The sequence below is a fragment of the Pinus tabuliformis genome, chromosome 9, assembly GCF_031772625.1.
Source record: "Pinus tabuliformis cultivar Carrire ecotype Pingquan chromosome 9, CPIR1, whole genome shotgun sequence".
Taxonomy (NCBI): Eukaryota; Viridiplantae; Streptophyta; class Pinopsida; order Pinales; family Pinaceae; genus Pinus; species Pinus tabuliformis.
Window position 1 is genome coordinate 49972365 of NC_142307.1, and position 18998 is coordinate 49991362.

General features: G+C 43.7%; 1 protein-coding gene across 1 annotated transcript; it reads left to right on the top strand.

The window, feature by feature from the left end:
* The first annotated feature begins 271 nt into the window (after positions 1–271).
* Positions 272–1255, top strand: LOC149147069 (uncharacterized). The gene has a single exon (XM_089441707.1). The coding sequence runs from the start codon at positions 272–274 to the stop codon at positions 1253–1255; it is 984 nt and encodes a 327-aa protein (XP_089297833.1).
* Positions 1256–18998: the final 17743 nt, after the last annotated feature.

Here is an 18998-nt window from a genome sequence, read left to right on the forward strand (position 1 = left end):
GTGTGATTCAATGGGCATTAAACTTGTTCATTCTACCTCCTATTACCCCCAAGGGAATGGTTTAGCAGAGTCCTCCAATAAAAGTCTGATCAGGATTATTAAGAAGAGTGCAGAAGATCTGGGATTAAATATCAGGTGGAAGAACGAATGGTGTTCTTATATCCAAGAACTTCACCGCTCTAATGTCAGGCTCAAAAATGAATCAGATCTTTTGATATGGGCGCAGGGGGAAACAGGCGAATATTCCCCTAAGGATGGTTACAATTTCCTTATGCAAAAGAAAGGTTGGGGCAATCCAGATTGGTGGTCGAAACTTATCTGGAAGCTTAAAGGACCTGCAAAAGCCAAGATTTTCCTCTGGTGCATGCTAAAAAGGAAAGTCCCAACCTGGGATACATTGCGAGCCAGATATCTAGTTGGACCAGGGAGATGCCCTTTGTGCAAATCAGAAGAGGAATCTATTAACCACCTTTTTATCACATGCGCTGAATCAAAAAAGATTTGGGGGGAGCTATCTAGTCTGCTCAACATCAATGCACAGCTGGGTGATGATCCTTTGGAAGCGGTTTGGAGTAGGTGGTGGCAAACCTACAAGGAAGGGAATATGAGAATCCTTCCTCTTATTTATTTCTGGGGAGTGTGGATTGCGAGAAATAAGAGCTTGTTTCAAGATAAAGACATCCCCGTTGCAATTACAGCGATAAACTGTGCAGCTATCTACTCTGCCATTCCTGTTCCTGATCTCAAAACTCCTCAAAAAATATCTAAGCCTGTAAATATCCAAGAGGGTATTCCCTGGGCCTTTTTTGACGGGGCCTCTCAGAACAACAAGGCTGGGGCTGGACTGTGTATTCATTTTAATCAAGAACATTCTCTTAAAGCCTCTGTAGGCCTCGGACCAGGCACAAATAACTTTGCTGAGATCTCTGCTTTGCGCTTTCTTCTATGTTTGCTTCTTCAGCGAAATATTCACTCAATTCAAATTTATGGCGACTCTTTGAACATAATCAATTGGGTGAATGGAAATGCTGCATGTCGAAATCAAATCCTGAAGATTATTCTTGAGGAAATACAGCGCTTAAAGTCATCTTTCAATGTCTTCATCCTTTGCCATGTATTCAGGGACAGAAACGAGGATGCCGACAGGTTCTCTAAGGCTGGTGTACAACAAGTTTTGGGAAGCTGGGCAATTACAGAATACAGGCAGGGGCAGTCCATCGTCTCGAATGACCCTCTTTTCGAACAGCCTCAGTGATAGCGACACTCTGTCTCTATACGCTTTCTTGGTCTTGGATATTTCTTCATATATGTTTTTGTTCCTCTGCTTCATGTTTTAATATGTGGACAGATTTTTCATATCAGAACTCCATTATATATTCCGCATCATATTGATCTTCATCTCGCCTGAAGTTCTGAAAACAGCTTTGTAAGAGTGTGTTCTATCCTCTCTGTAGGAGACCTCGATCTGAAAAAGTTTTCTTATAGTTTTAGTGCCCAAAGACTCGCCCAAGGAGGAAGACCAAACAGGTAGCTATATGTCCATATGTTCGGAGTGTTAGTTATCTGAACTCCTTTCTAACAGTCAATTAGGACTGTGTTTTTTTTTGTGTACTCTACAGCGCAACAATCTTGCAACAGGTCTGCAAGTGGATCACTGTATGTAACTTTTTATTCTGCTCAATAAAAAGTGGTTTTTTTCTTCCGGAAAAAATAAGAAGAATTGGGATGCCAAGCTGAAATATGCACTTTGGGCGGACAGAGTGACCATTAAGAGATCTACAGGCTGCTCTCCTTTCAAGTTGGTATATGGTACTGATGCTATTTTTCCCATTCAACTTACCCTTCCCGTGGCAAAGTTGCTCCAAACAGCGCAAAATGAAGAGGATGATATGGCCAACAGAATCACCGATTTAACAGAATTATATCAGACCAGAGAACAGCTGATTGAAAAAGCTACAGCACATCAACAAAAGGTCAAAGAAGCCTTTGACAAGAAAACAAAAAGAAACAATTTCCAGGTTGGGGATTTGGTCATGAAATGGGATGCTTTTAAAGAAAAGAAAGGCAATCATGGCAAGTTTGATGCTTTATGGACAGGCCCTTTCAGCATTGCACAGATTCAAGGAAACAACACTTTCATACTGAAAAGTATGGGAGGGGAACCAGTTTTTGATGGCCCAGTTAATGGGCGGTTTCTAAAGAACTATGTGATTTAAGGTCTTATGGCCTTAAAAGCTATAAATAGTCTGCTTTTATCAGTTTTTAGTATGGCCATAGTAGACTCCATGCCCAATGGAACACTAGGAATTTTGGCTAATTTGTTTGTTGTTGGAAAGGCATTAATCTGCAGGTTCTTAAGACCTCACAGGGAGGATCTCATCCCCAGAAGGAGCCAGTGTTAGCTTTGCTGAACAAAAAATCAAAATTGGATTCAAAATGCTCTCAAAGGCAGCAAATATACGTATAGTCATTCTCAAGATCAATTCATGCTGTCAAAACACTCATGTTGGGCTAAGAGGTCTTCCACCGATAAAATTTTGCGAGAGGAAAGCCCTTGGGAAGGCGGAAATGATCTATCGGGAGGCCTAAAGCACTCCAAAACAAGCAAAATTCAAATCGCGGGCCTAGCAGTTCAAATGAGCGACAACCGTTTGATCTGGCCGATCAACGGTCCAGATCACATCGGCGGGTCGAAATTGGAGGAGGCGGGTAGTGGCAGCGACATGAGACTTCGCCGATGAGCGATCGCCGATATCGCATCGGCGTATCGCAATGGAGGATTTACAAAGAGGCAGGTGCAATCGCCGATGGGCTGGATCCGACAGCCATACAGCGCTGCATTTTATATTATATCAGGTCCGCGGTGGTCGCTGATATCGCATCGATGCTTTCATAGGAGCATGGCCTTTGCTCATATAAATGACCGCCGATGGGTCGGACCCGACGGCCATACAACGTTGTGTGCTATAGTATTTCGGGTCCACAACTTTCACTCATATCGCATCGGCATTTCACTGTCGGGACTGTCAAAGTGGACAAGGTCTTCACGTAGGCTGTGTTCCAACCCGATGGGCCGGACCCAATGACCACAACACTCCATTTTATATTCTGTAAAGTCTGCGCCCATAGTGTTAAATATATTTTGTGTATTTTCTTTATATAAATAAAATACAAAAAGAAGCTTATGGCAAGCGCCGATCGCTGACGGGGTTCGGGCCCGATAGGGTTCTAAAAGGCCAAATATATATATTTCAAGTCCACCAAGGCCAATTTTTCATGTTTTGCGGCAGTTTTGCAGTGGCGCGGAAATCATTAATGCAAGCATACAACAGTATAGCGCAGTAGGCAGCTGCCTTCAATTGACAGTATGGCCTAACAGGAAGCAAGACGTGCCTCAGATAGATCAACATTTATCAGTCATGATTGACCCGTGGTTGAAACTTTCAAGTCCAGATGAAGCATTGTGGGCGGGAATGAACAGTGTAGCAGTGTTTCATTGTTGCCAAGCCAGGCAGTCATATTGGAGCCATTCAATGATTCAACGGCAGCATTTAATCAGCAGTATGGCCGAGGAGGAGATAGGACGCCACAGATCCAGTCATAGCATTCAGTGGTTATGGGATTCGCCCATACTTCATCTCACCTGCCCTAGAAGGATCGCAGAGCACCAGAGAGGGACAAATTTATTCAAAGCACGGCCAGATTTGTACCAGAGGCCCATTCTTGAATGTAAATATGGTTGGTGGCCATTTATGGGCTCCTCCACGTATTGTTCAGTAGAGAGATTTTGTATTGTAGCAGTATATATACTCAGAACAGAGATGTAATGGATTGATGAGTGTTTGATGAATGAGAGCTTATTGTAGCCTTTTAACTTCTGGAGACTGTTAATACTATGAGACCTGCAGCTTCTAGTCTTGATTTCCATTAATACAAGCTTCTTTTGCTGTCACCTGCTCACTTTCCACTTCTTCTTCTTGTTCTAGGCTGTGCCTGCTTGCATTTATTTGATGTGCTGTGAATGTTTGATATCAGAGGGGCTGTCATCCCACCTCTGTATTATAATTTAGTGGCTCATTGAAATTGTTTGCAGGTTGCTGTTGTTCAGATAGCAGAGAGCTGTCATCCTCACTGTCTATTGAATAATAGTCTTGCAGATCCTTTAACTGATTGCAGCTGGCCATCACAGAGCTTTGTGCATCTGCTGGTGCAATCAGTCTTCTCCATCATCACTTTTACCTTAAACCGTGAGTAGTTGGTGGTTGAAAGCCTTGTAGTTTGGGGGTCTTCACCCATGTCTGGGGTAAATTATAGTAGAAGTGGTTATCTGGCTTAAAGGTGCTACACATCCTTCATTTGTCCATCATTTTATCCAACAAAACTGTTGAATTTTTAATGTTCCTGAGCATCACCGATTTACAACCTAGGTGAGTTTCTTGGGGTGATAACAGGACCACAGCAAGAGAACGGCACGTAGTCCGGAAGCTTGGGCAGCACATGATGAGGACGGGAAGGGAGATGAGATTGACTGCACAAATTGGAGAATATGAGATGGACCAAGTGATTCTGGACCTAGGATCAGATGCGTACATTCTTCCGAAGAAAACATGGGAGCACATGGGAAGGCCTACATTGCAATGGTCTCCTATCCAACTGCGAATGATGAACCAACAAAATATCCTACCTATGGGGAGATTTTAGGGAATCATAGTGAATATCAAAGGAGCAAGCACACTAATAGACTTCGAAGTAATAGAGATTGTTGATGACAACAATCCCTACCCTGCGCTATTAGGAATAGATTGGGCCACTGACATGAATGGGGTGATAAATCTGAAGAAGAACAAGATGATCTTTGAGAAGAAGTCTCTGCATGTAGTTGTACCTTTGGACCCTACAGAAGGATCGCACTACACAAAGCCAGTTCACGACTACGAAAGCGACAATGACTTGGACTGCATATACAAGATAACCGCATAAGAGAAACACTGGTAAACCCAATCGCGGATGGATGAATCTCATGGGAGCATGAAAGCTCCTACACATCAGATTCTGATGAGGAGATAGAGCGATGGCAGAATCGGTTACACGAGGTAACCATGCTGAACTGTAACATGATGACGAGATTGATGTGTTGCGTATCAACGAAGGTAAGGGATTTGCCTACGTATGATGGGTTAAGTGAGGTGGATGACTTCCTGAACAGATTTGAAAGAGAAGTGTTGGAACAACAATGTTTCAAAGCTTTGAAATGGGTACTGTGCTCTTCACCCGCGAGGTGGTGGGGTACACACCAAAGAAGCTTTGAGGACTGGCATGAATGCAAGAAGATGTTGCGCATGTAGTTTGGGAAGCCTTAAATGTGATTAAAAGACAAGTATGATGGACGAGATGATCCGCACACACCTTACCAAGTGGACAAAGGTTTATGGGGAAGATTTGCAACCTGAGTGGGTGCATCTATTATGTCATACCCTAGATGTTATACCCATGAACTGGTATATAGAGATGGAGCTCTGCCATGGAACAAGTGAATGGGATATCTTGCGCGAAGGGTTCCTGTTAACCTTCACATTTGAGGATCGTTGGTGGGATACTGTTGATGACGTGCTACAAGCGGTAAAAACAACTATCTTTAAAATACCCCAAGAGCCATTAGAAGTGATTTACCTTGAATGGGCAACCCAGCGTGAATACTGAAGAAGATAACGAAGATCCGTGAAAAGTTAAAATTCTAGAAACTGAAGGCTATCGCGAGGTTCAAGGGCCATTGACTCAAGACCCTAACATAATCACATCGGTAAAGATAATGCAAGTAAACATTGGTACGGAGGTCAAACCTAAGTATGCACCGCTCAGCAACTACTGGGATGATGCGAAGGTGGATAAGGTCACTGAATTACTCCACGAGTAACAGGACATATTCCCAACCAAGATCACAGATTTAAATGGAATCATTGGTGATTTAAGAATGATGAAGATCACCTTAAAACCTGACGTGAAGCCAGTTAAGCAGAGGCCTTACCGCTTGAATCCGAAGTACAAGGAAAAGGTCCACATAGAACTAGACAAAATTCTTGCAGGTAGAATCATTTAGCCAGTGGAAGAATTCGACTGGGTAACCCCTATGGTAGTGTAGGAAAAGAAGCAGAAGGGCAAGATAAGAATTGTTGGCTATGTGGAGCCTGACCCAGGTTTAGCAGTGAGTTTACCCAAGCAAATCCCAGTACTACTGGCCCTTTCGGCAGTAGTCCATCGTGCGCGGGCTAAGGTCTCACCCAAGGTAGTATGGGAGGGTGCTAGAACCAGGTTTTCACACCCTAGGGATGTCTTGATGAAGTCTGGGAAGTTCGTGAACCGATCCTACGTGCTTGCACTGCTCCACGCAGCCGTCTATCCGTTGCAGCTTTTGTGACTACTTCCGCACAACTCTATAAATAGTGCGAAGAGGTGTTTTCTAGATCCTTTATCCTCTCTGTGCTATTATTATATATATTAACTTAATTGCATATACCCAATATTCTCATTAATCATTCAACATTCATAGCAAGTGCACGCAATTATAGAATCGTAAAAAGATGCATAAACATACCAGGAGTATAAACACAGTATTTCATAATCAACTTATCTTTTATTACTCCTCTGTTTAGATACAATCCCAACTCCACCCTATGCACTCAGCTGTAGGGGTCCGCACACATAGCTGCAAACTCTACCAGGCCTCCACGCACACAGCTGCAGAGCCTCTTCCTACTACTACAACCCAAGACTTAGACTTACAGACTCAGAGCTTAATTCATCATCCAAAAGAACATCTTCTGACTTAAAACCCATTTTTACACTTAGAGCCTTGCCCTATTTATACAGTCCCATGGTCCACGGACCATGGGTAGTCTGACATACCATACATTAAATTACATTATTTTAGGGCAGACAACGCTAGACTCTCACACTCCGTGCTCATGTTTTTTGGGGTATTTACATTACATTGACCAAAATTTGGGCTTTAAGCCCCAAAAACATGCTATGGGGGGATCTGCTACCCAACAGGCCCCCAACACAGTGATTGTGACTCGTCCCGAGTCACTCGACTGGTGCGATGATCCCAGCGTGAAGTACATCCAACTATGCCAGTGTGGCACGAAGGTCCACAACTCACCATCCTGTCATGGTCTGGATCTGCTCCATTTCTTCTGCTGAATCATCTACGTCTGACTTGATTCTCTGCTTTGATGCTGGCTTCCAGTACCTGTGTTTATAGTCCCACACCTTTGTCCGGCTTGTGGGATTGTGAAGACTATGCTTTGGTAGGTTAGTCAGAGAGCTAGTCCACGCGTGTAGGGCTTCAGGTGATTGCCATTTACTCTTCTTAGGAAGGGATCTCTATTAAGTTTGACTAGCTAGACTGCGCCTTCGTCTGTGACCTCCTTTACCACATACAGTCCCTACCAATGCATTTTGAATTTTCCCGGAAATTTTTCAAACTTGTTGTCATACAGCAACACTAAATTGTTTACCTTGAATGTGTGCAACTTGATATGGTGATCGTGCCAGGCTTTCTCGCGCTATTTATGGACCTACTGATGGAATCCCACCATAAACTGTTCTTCCTCGAGTTCTTCCAATTGTGCAAGTCTCTCTTCCAAGGCTTCATGGTCCGATAGGCCTGTAATTGCTACTATCCGCAAACTGGGTACAATGTATTCCATTGGTGTGACTGCTTCCGTGCCATAGACTAACCTGAAAGGTGTATGACCCATCAATTTCTTGCACGTGGTTCTGTATGCCCATAATACAGCAGGTATGCGCAGGTCCCAGTCGTTTTACTGTGCGTTACATATATTGGTCAGCGCAGTCTCCAAAATCATTTTGAATGCTTCTACTATCCCATTAGCTTGTGGATGGTATGGTGTACTTTTCTGATGATACATCTAGAACTCCTCGGTGAGTGCACTGATAGTTTCATTCAGGAAGTGCATTCTGCGGTCACTCATTAAAATTTTCGGGCATCCAAACCGTGTTAACACATGGTCGAACAAAAATTTTGCAGTTGTGGCGGCCGTGCAGTCCTTAACTGGCTGTGCTTCCACCCATCGAGTTAGGTATTCTGTCACGGTGATGATGTAGTGCACACCCATCTTTCCCTGAGGTTTGACTGGCCCCACAAAATCGATTGCCCATCTTTCGAATTGCTGCAACGTCATCTACGGATTGAGTGGCATCTAATCCCTTTGTGATGGTTTCCCAGTCCTTTTACATATGTCGCATGCCCGACTGTATGCTTTTGAATCTTGATGTAAGGTTGGCCACCATAGCCCAGCGTGAAGAATATTATGCGTCGTTGCACATCCTGCATAGTGTCCTCCTACAGCCCCTCCATGTGCTTCCGCGAGGATCTGTCCTCGTTCGAATTCAGGTACATATCTATGCAATATCTCATCGTTTCCCATTTTGTAGAGGTGCCCCGCGATGATAGAAAAGTCCATCGTGCGTACCACCAATTCCTTCTTTTGTTGGACTAAATATTCTTTCGGTGCAATCCATGTGGTTAAAAAATGGATTATATCTTCGAAGTGGTCATTCGCAACACACACTACAAAGAGTTGTGCATTAGGTAGTCCTTCTTCCAAATTCATTGGCTCTTTGCCTGTCTCAATTCATGATAACTGATCTGGTCCTGCATTTAGGCATCCCAGCTTTACGATGACCTCAAAGTCATATTCTTGAAACAGTAACAACCATTTGCATATGTGCCCCCCCAACACAGGCTTGTTCACCAGGTATTTCAATGTGGAATGATTAGTATACATCTTGAAGTGCCCGCCAAGTAAATAATGTCCATATTTCTGGAGTGCGTATACCATTGCCAACCCTTAGCGCTCAGTGGTAGAGTAGTTCTTTTCGGCTTTCGATAGCCATTAGCTCAAGAACGCGATCGGGTGATCCATGCCTTTCACACCTTCCTGCCTAAGTATAGCTCCTAGCACGATACACGACGCATCAACATGTACATGAAATTCTACATCCCATTTTGGGAAGACCAAGATGGGCGCGGATGCCATTTTCTCCTTGAGAACATCCAAAATTTTCCTACAATCATCATTACAACAATATGTAGTGTCCTTTTTCAATATGTGTTCCATTCGCATTGTTATTTGTGCATAGTTCTTGATAAACTTTCTATAGTAACTAGTGTGCCCCAACATAGGGTGTAGTTGTTTGACACTTCGCGGTGCTTCCAAATTGAGAATAACAGTAATCTTTGCAGGATCCACCACCAGGCCTTGTTTACAGACCACATGGCTAAGAAAGTTCCCAAAGGGGATGAGGAAAGTGCACTTTTTAAGATTCAGTGCAATCTGGTGTCGTCGACAAGTATCTAGCATCAAACATAAGCTTACTATATGGTGTTTAACTAACCCAAATATAGTCCAATTGTCTAGATAGACCTCCAAGAACTTGTGGATGTATTCCTTGAATGTGGCCACCACTATACGTGAAAATATCGTAGGCGTGTTCTTCATTCCAAAGGGCATGGCGATGTATTGAAAACAGCCCCATTCTGTTGTGAAGGTTGTCTTGCTCCTATCTTCTGGCGCGATCTTGATTTGATGGTACCCTGAGAAGCCATCCGTGAAGGAGTAAGCTTCCTAATCATCAACATTTTCAAATACTTCATCTGTAAACAGTGTCGGGAATGGATCATGAACAAAGGTGTCATTGAGCTTCCTGAGGTCCACACATATTCTAATTTCACCCTTCTGTTTTTCCTCCTATACTACCATAGGACTCACCTAGTCAGATTCTTCCACTGGTTCAATAATTCCGGCTGTAAGCATTTTGTCGAGTTCTTCGCGGACCTTTTCTTTATACTTCTGATTCAAACAGTAGGTCATTGCTTAACGGGCTTCGCATATGGTTTTAGAGTGATCTTCATCATCCCTAAGTCATCAATGATCCCCTTTAATTCCGTGATTTTGGTTGGGAACAAATCTTGATATTCGCGGAGTAACTCAGTGACCTTATCTACCCAATAGTCCCCGAGCATCACATACTTCAGCTCCGCATCTATGCTAATTTTTACCTGCTTTGTTTTTAGTGGCGCAGTAATGTCAGGGTCCTTAATTGATGGTCCTCTAACTTCGTAACTCCTTCAGTTTCTGGAATACTAATCTTCTGGGGGTCGTCATCATCCTCCTCTACTTGCACATTATAACATTCTAGGGAACTTCTTAACTGGGTTGCCCATGCTGGTTGAACAACTTGTCGTGGTTCCTGTGCTATTTTGAAGATGGCGCTTTTACAGCTTGCAGTGAGTCGTCAACAGTATCTGACCATCTGTCTTCAAATGTGAATGTTAACAAAAATCCCTCGCGCAATACATCCCATTCGCCCGTACCATGTCAGAGTTCCGTCTCAGTATACCAATTCATGGGTATGACATCCAGGCTATGGTAGAATAAGTGTACCCATTCAGGCTGAGGTTCTTCCCCATAGGCCTCAGTTCATTTCGCGAGGTGCATGCACAGGTCATCTCATCCATTATATTTATCTTTTATCGGTAGTTGCAGTTTTCCAAATCGCAGGCGCATCATCCTTCTACATCTGCCCCAGTTTTCAAAATTTCCTTGATGTGTTCCCCACCAGTGCACAGGTGTCGCGCACAGTTCCCACTTCAACGCATCGAACCATTGTTGTTCCGGTACTGCGCTTTCAAACTTACTCAAGAATTCATCCACCACTGTCAATCCATCATATGTTGGCAGATCGCGGCCCTCGGCTATTACGCAACGTAGTGATCTAATCATCGTGTTGCAATTTAGTGTTGTCACTTCGTTTAACCTATTGTGCCAGCATTCATCTTCTTCATCTGAATCTGCGGTACATGAATTTGTGCACTCCCACAAGATCCTTCCATTTGCAGTCCAATTCACCCAATCCTGATCTCACGTAGTTATCTTGTAGATACAATCCAGCTCATCGTCGCTTCCATCATCGTGTATTGGTTCAGTGTAGCACGCTCCTTCGGCTGGGTCTAGCAGAACTACTACGCGTAGGGACTTTTTCTCGAATATCATCTTCCGCTTCTTTAGGTTAATGAATCCATTCATATCAGTGGCCTAGTCTATTCCAAGCAACGTGGGATAAGGATTGCTATCATCAACAATCTCTATTACTTCAAAGTATGTTTGTGTGCTCACGCCTTCGATATCAACTGTTACCCCTTGCAACCTCCCCATGGGAAAAATCTTTTGTTGGTTCACCATTCGTAATTGAATAGGGGACCACTGTAATGCGGGCTTTCCCATACGTTCCCAAGTTTGTTTTGGTAATACATTCATGTCTGAACCCAGGTCTAGGATTACCTGGTCCATTTCATATTCGCCAATCTGCGCCGTCAATCTCATTTCCCTCCCAATGTGCAAGGCATGCCTTCCCATTTTTTGGACCACATGCGGTTCCCCTGACCTCGTGCACTTGGTGATCAACTCCTGTAGTCCCTTAACTGCCTTATTATCACGTAGCAGTTTCATGCATGTCTCTAAAAAGGTTGTAAGCATAGAAGGATCCATCCTTGGCTCTGGTTGATCCTTACTACCTAAAGTAGAGGCCTCCGCGAAGCTCTTCTTAGCTTCCATAAACGTCTCCTTTACACGTTCTAGGTCAAACTCCAGTTCCTTTGTAGGAGCCTTACAAACCCATGTATCCTCCTCGGGCTGCTTCCCTTTATCCTCCCATGTGGTTGCACCGCTTCTGAGCACCATATTCACATTTGGGTCTTCTTCACGTGGTTCAGATCTCATCATTTGGATATTTTGAGTCAGAGTAGGCTAGAGTACCCCTTTTTCGCACATCTGTGTGATCAATGTAGGAAAATCTACCATTTCATGAACAAATTGAGCACAATATGAATAGGATACTCTCATTGGGTTGGTACAATCACAGGTGTAGTGCCATGGTCCTCTGCAATTGTAACAAATTAATTGTCCATGGCCCCTTCCTGGGCCCATCCCTCCTCGTCTTCGACCTCGCCCCTGAAATCCAGCGTGCGCCATCCCCGCGGATGGGTCGAGGCCTTGCATTTCTATCTGCATTCTATATGCTAGGGTCTGATCCATCATTAACTCGTAGCTGTGACAAGTACGCTTGTCGTGGCCTACTAACCGCAGAAATTACAAAACAGTTGTTGGGGAGTCTGGGTATACTTCTACAACAAGTGGCAGTTATCCGTCATGTGTTTTCCTCCAATATGATAGATTGTGCACCATAGTGTGGGTGTCACACTCGACCTTGCCTGTGCCTCTGGCCACGGTGCCCTATTCTGCTTCAAGCTCTGCACTTCCAGGTAGAGATTCTGTAGTTGCGCGTGGATTTGTTGAACTCCCAGCCTTGGATCTTGTATCAGATTCTCATGCAACCTCATCTTCATTTCCAAGGATTCGGCTTGGGTTGAAAGCTTCTACTATGAAAACGTTGTCCTTAGGTGCGGTGTCAAAGATGCCACAAACCATGCGCGATGCTGCGTGTCTATGAGATTCATATTAGCCTCGTGGATTGTACTCTTCATCCACTGATCCAGATCCCAAGGGGTCTCACCTGGAAGCATCGCGATCTCTTTATGTTCGATGATTGACTGCGTCTTTGATTTCGGCTGGCTAAATTCTCTTTTCACCACATTCTGGATCTTTGTTATTCCTACATTTGGGTGATCATTGGAATGCTTGATATACCATGTCAATGCGCGATCCTACAGTGCACTCACCAATGTAGCCTTCTTAATGTTGTCATCCATGACCCCTTGTGCTTCCCACACTACTCTTACCATGAACCAGAACTAATCCGGATCCTCATTTCCTACTCCTCTAAATATGGGTAGCTTGATCGTGCTCACCATGTTGAACTGCGGTGATGGTGGAGGTGAGGTGGGTGAAGAGGTAGGTGAAGGAGGTGAAACAGGTGGTGGCATAAGTGGAGGTGGTAACTACGGAATGCGCTGCCTTATCAAACTGACTGCACTTCTCGAAGAGACCCGAGCGAGCTCTTCCTCGCTCTCTCGCGAAGGTGAAATCAAGGGATTGTTTCCTAATTCCCCACTACCTTTGTAGATTCTTCCGCTCCGTGTTGTTCCAAACATTAATGAATTCGCATCACCTGTTTTTCACATAACTGCATCTTAATCCAGGTATTCAAGGATTTAATGCACCTACCTCGCAATCCCTTGAGAAAATGTCTGTGCTTCACTGTAGCTTACGGTTGTGTCTATCACAAACTCAATGACAAATCCCCCTATTATCTGGTTGAGCCAATGGTCCATAGCTCGCATGATCTTATCCTCTGATGTCTCTAGTCTCCACACTAATTCTGGAGTCCACACTATCGGTTGATCAAGCTTGTACCTTCCCTGGCTATCAACTAACCTCACGATCCACTCATACAGTTCAGAAGGGAAGGATGCGAAGAAGATCTCGTGGATTTTCGTATATACGTAACGATCCATCCACCTCTTCTCGGATATCTACAGAGTTCTATTTTCCTGTGTCATGAACTTGTGAAGCTTATTGTCCAATCACTCTTCAATTTCCTCCTTTGTGGGGTTCCAATGGCATGACATCAGACATCCCTTAGGCAGATCTTGGTCTCGACAATGAACCCATTTGTTGGCTACATGGGGCCTGACCTAGGTTTAGCAATTAGTTTAGCCAAGCAAATCCGGGTACTATCGGCCCTTTTGGCAATAGTCCGCGGTGCGCGGAATGAGGCCTCACCTGAGGTAGTATGGGAGGGTGCTGGAACCAGGTTTCCACACCTTAGGGATGTCTTGATGAAGTCTGTGAAGTTCGTGAACTGGTCCTGCATGCTTGCGCTGCTCCGCCCGGCCGTCTATCCTTCACAGCTTGTGTGACTGCTTCCGCGCAACTCTATAAAGAGCACAAAGAGGTGTTATCTAGATCCTTTATCCTTACTATGCTATTATTATAGATCTTAACTTAATTGTATATACCCAATATTCTCATTAATCATTCACCATTGATAGCAAGTGCGTGCAATTATAAAAGCGTAAAAAGATGCATAAACATACTAGGAGTATAAACACACAGTATTTCAAAATCAACTTATCTTTTATTAATCCTTTGTTTAGATACAGTCCCAACTCCACCCTATGCACTCAGCTACAAGGGTCCGCACACACAGCTGCAGACTCTACTAGGCCTTTGCTCACACAACTGCAGAGCCTCTTCCTACTACTACAACCCAAGACTCAGACTTACAGACTCAGAGCTTAATTCATCATCCAAAAGAACATCTTCTGATTTCAAACCCCTTTTTACACTTAGAACCTCGCTCTATTTATACAGTCCCATGATCCACAGACCACGGGTAGGCCGACATACCATAGATTAAATTACATTATTCTAGGGTGGACAACCCTAGACTCTCGCACTCCGTGCTCGCATTTTTCGGGGTCTTTACATTACATTGACCAAAACTCGGGCTTTAAGCCCCAAAAACATGTTATGGGGGGATCCGCTGCCCAACAATAATATGCATGGACCTTAGGAAATTGAATGACGCATGTGCGCACAACCCATTCCCAACTCCATTCATAGATGTAGTATTGGAAAATGTCAGCGGGCAAGAAGCATATTCTTTTACTGATGGGTTCTCAGGGTACCACCAGATCAAAATCGCGCTAGAAGACAGGAGCAAGACCACCTTCGCAACTGAGTGGGGCTGCTTTCTATTACATAGTAATTTGTCACTATCTTCATCCCAATCTTCCTACTATGTCATGTGTCCAAACTCATTCATGCTCATGTTAGACAAATGCTCTCTGATGTTGCCAAATGACCCACTTTTCCTAAGTTATCTGCCTCATCACATCTGTTGGCTAAATAAACGCGCTAAAGGGTGCTCCTAAAGAATCTGCAAGTGTTGCCATAGCGGAAGTACACCCGATTCCCGTGATGGTTCGATTTTATGTGCCAGCGCGAGGTTGCTTGTAGTCTTCAGCGATGACTTGACTAGCTATGTTGTTCAATAGCGATGTCAGCGCATAAGATCAGTTATGTATCCGCGATGATCCAGATTGGGTGAATTTGTTCCAACAGTTGGCCTTCCAGATGACTCCAGACCTGGTTGTTGGCATAGTTTATGTCGCCCTCCTTTCTCTAGCATGGTTGTTATGTCATTTGTGCTACCTTCCTTGGAGATAAGCTCACTCTTCCACCTTTCATGGAGACTCCTTCTCCTATTTAAACTCTCACCATTGCTATGTGCTACTAGTTTTTTGGAATGGTTGCTGATAGTTGGCTAGTGGAGCAGTGCTGTTAGTGTTTGTGAGTTTTCTAGATAGTTGGTGTGAGTGTGACAAGTGTGGGATTATTGATAGCTTGAGGAAGGTTGTGAAGTGCCCTTAATCTTGTGTAAAACTTGTGAGTGAGAGAGACTTGTACATTGGGAGATCCATCTTCAAAGAGTGAATGCTTGAGGAACATGCTGGCTGGATCCCTTCTGAGAAGGCTTGTGACATCAAGACTTTGGTTGTAAGCTTACTCCTATTTCATTATTAATGCAATCAATGATGTTTTCCTATGTCTTGTATGTAATGTACTTGATAGCTCATGACTTCTTGACTTTGTGAGTAAATAGATCATTGTTGTTTTGGTTACGTGATTTGTTGTATTTCCTTGCATTGTTTTAGGTTGATTACTCATTGGGAAGCGGAAGCTGGAGCAGCGCAACGGAACTCCATCGACCACCGATTGAGGTAGGCCTCCAACTATGATTGTTTAAGGAAATCTATTGTTGATCTGTCCTTGTTTGTGACTAGACCCACTCTAGCACTAGAGGGGTTGCCTCTGTCCACAAGGGAACACTTTCCTGCATCACAAATTGGCGACTCCACTGGGGAGCTTTGGCCTTTGTTCTTTTCTTGTTTACTCTTGTCTTGATTTTTGTTTTGGTCTCTTTTGAATTTTTGGGGATTAGTCACCGGTCTTCTGAGTTTCCTGGCCTAATTTGGGAACACCACTATTTGATTGAAGGATTGAGTGTCTTTGATTTGGGAGTTTTTGGTTCACCTGTTACTGTTTTGAACATCATCATGGCTCTAAATTTAACAGTCGTGCTGTCAGTGCATCCACCCTTTTGTAGTATCCTATTCATCGCGTAATTACGCCTGACAGTCGCGACGGTTCTGTAAATCGGACCATCGCGGAAAAGTCGTGTACTTCCACACTGACATCACTCTGTTGCTGCGGCGTTTTCTTAATCAGCGCTTGTTGGTTGTGTATCACCCGCGTTGATTGCTGTAGAATTGATTTTCTCAATTTTTCCTCCTGAGTCCATCAGTCCTGCTAGTCCCTTGCTGTTCTCACTTGTTTGATGACTTGTTTGTCACTGTTTATAGGTTGAGGCACTCTCTTGTGAGCTTTGTTGAATGAATCTTGTTTTTCTTGCTTCTGTGACCTAGTTTCATTGTTTCAAGTCTCTTGGATCAGTTTCGCTTGGTTGCTTGTTTGCTCAAAGATTCATTTGCAGTTTGTTGTTGGTTTGATTGAGCCTTCCCCTTTGCTTGCTTTTGGTTGATTGTTTAGTGATTGCTATTGGACCAATCTTGGCATTGATTCAATTTCTCTTCACTACCCGGACATAGATTACAATTGTTTGGATCAACCATTTTTCCACATTTTCTTGTTGCTTACTTGTTTCTTTTAGATTTAAAAGACATCAAAATCAAAAGAATTGCATTCATTTAGTATACGAAAGTGAAAGTGAATTTGCATTTCAAGTTTACATATTGGAAAGCGAATGTTTAAATCTCTCATTAGTAGTATCCGTGCACTTTAGGAATTGATGTCTGCTTGCATTGAGTGATTGTTTTGTTGTCTTGGTTTTCTTGGTTTGGGAATGATCTCTCTACCCTCCCGTAGGTAGGTTTTCATCGAAGAAAAAGGATATTTCATTCATTCTAGCTGCACCCTAGGATTTGTTATATACATACGGTAAGGCTTGAAAACTAAAACATAATGCAAGATCAACTCTAAAATGCAATGAATGAATCTAACAATGCATTAGAACATAACTCACACTATTTAGAGGTCTAGGCTAGGGACGTGCTCCAGCATCGTTAAACCTAGTCACTTTTGTTTCCACTCAAGGTTGGGTGATTCCTCCCTCTGTGACTCAATAGTGGTCTAGCACAGAATTGTGCTCCCATGTACCATCGAGTATATGCTAGGAGACCCCACTAGGTTATCATCCTTTATCCATAGGAAGCCATGTCTGCCACCTTACAAGCCGTAACGCACTGAACACATCATTTGGGAAGATTTACTGTCGTACGGAAAGTCCTTGGTTTTCATATGACTACCAAGGTGTATATGCAGTTTTACAGATTTGTCTGGTAAACCTTTTTGCCTAGTTCTCCAGAGTAGTCACTTTCGTTCCTTTTCAGACTCCTTAAAAGAAAAGGTCCATCTAAGCACTTGTCCTTTCAGGCTCATTAAACCTCGAAAGAGATAGAGTCACCTTTTCGTCCTTTTCTCGACTCTTGAAACATGAAAAGGTCAAGTTTTGTTCTTGTGTCATAAAATGTATTTGCCCATGAAATATCCCTGGTCGCAGTTAGAGTTCTTCATTACAGTTTGAGTGTTTTCAGGCTCATTCCTGATGGCAACATTCCCCAAGTCTACTAGCCAAGGTCTTTCCCCAAATGGGAATCCTAGTCCATTTCCTTCTTTTGGAAATGCCGGTGCTCCATATATGGCAACTCTGTCCTTGCCTGGGTTAACCATCGGTTTACCCATTTGGTTGTTTTCAACCTCGATGGTCCCAAGTGTCATGACTCCTGTTCCACCATCTAAACCACGAGACAATGATTCCAAGGTTGAGCCTACGCCTTCTTCCCCTATTTCTTCCTCCTCCTCTCCTCCTTCGCCTGGTGAAAGTTTCACATCTAGTAACCAAGAGACTAAGAAGAAGAAGAAGAAGACGAAGAAGAAGAAGAAGTCCGATAAATGCAAGGCCACCTATGCAGTTACTATTCCGAGTACATCTCAGGTCGAACCACCTTCTACTCCTCTGCGGAAGGTTAAGTTTCCTTGTAAATTGTGAAAGGGTGACCATCTTCTTCGTGATTGTCCTAGCATTCCTAGGATCTTAGAAGTCTGGTCTCACGATCCGGCTCATCCCTCATCATCCTCTAAAGCTCATGGTGATGCTACCCTATCAACTGGCAATGGTAAGAAGAAAGGGAAGATTCGATTCCCCTATAGGCTATGTGAAGGAAACCATCCCCTTCACCTTTGTCCGCTCATGGATAAAGCTTCCACCATTTTGGAAAGTCTTATAGCTTCTTCACCCCAACTTCCCGTTGGTTATTAGAGGCTCTCTTTAGACCCTCTCCCCATTGGAAAAGAGATTGAATTAGATTCTTCTCTTGTCTGTCCTCCTCCTTCCGAGCCTAGCTATGCTAAGTCTGTTCCAGACCAACCATTGGTCGGGGAGTGTGTCAACTTGGATTCACCACCTGTTGATCTCTCTGTTTTGGAAGAGTGTCATGCTCATGTTATTCTCATCTCATCTGATTCTCCTGAGTCCGAGAACGACCCTCCTATCCCTGTTGATCACGAGAGTCCTTCTTCAGTTCCTGTAGAGCAGGGGGGCAATCATACAATTCCTCCACCAAGCAGTTCAGTCATTTCCTTCAACTGGAGTCATTTGACTACATTCCGCCTTCCATCCCATGTGCCTTTCCAGATTACAGTACATGCCTATGATAAGGCAGTACCTGGCATTGTCTTGGATGAGGGTGCATCTATCAGTCTTATGCCTTCCACTACTTGGCAAGCTTTGGGCTCCCCACAGCTTGTGTCGGTCACACAAAATTTGTTGGCATTTGACGGAGGAACCAGTCAACCTTTAGGGATCCTCCTGAAGCTTCCGGTTACTTTGGGGGGTAAGACCATCTATATAGACATTATGGTTGTCCAAGG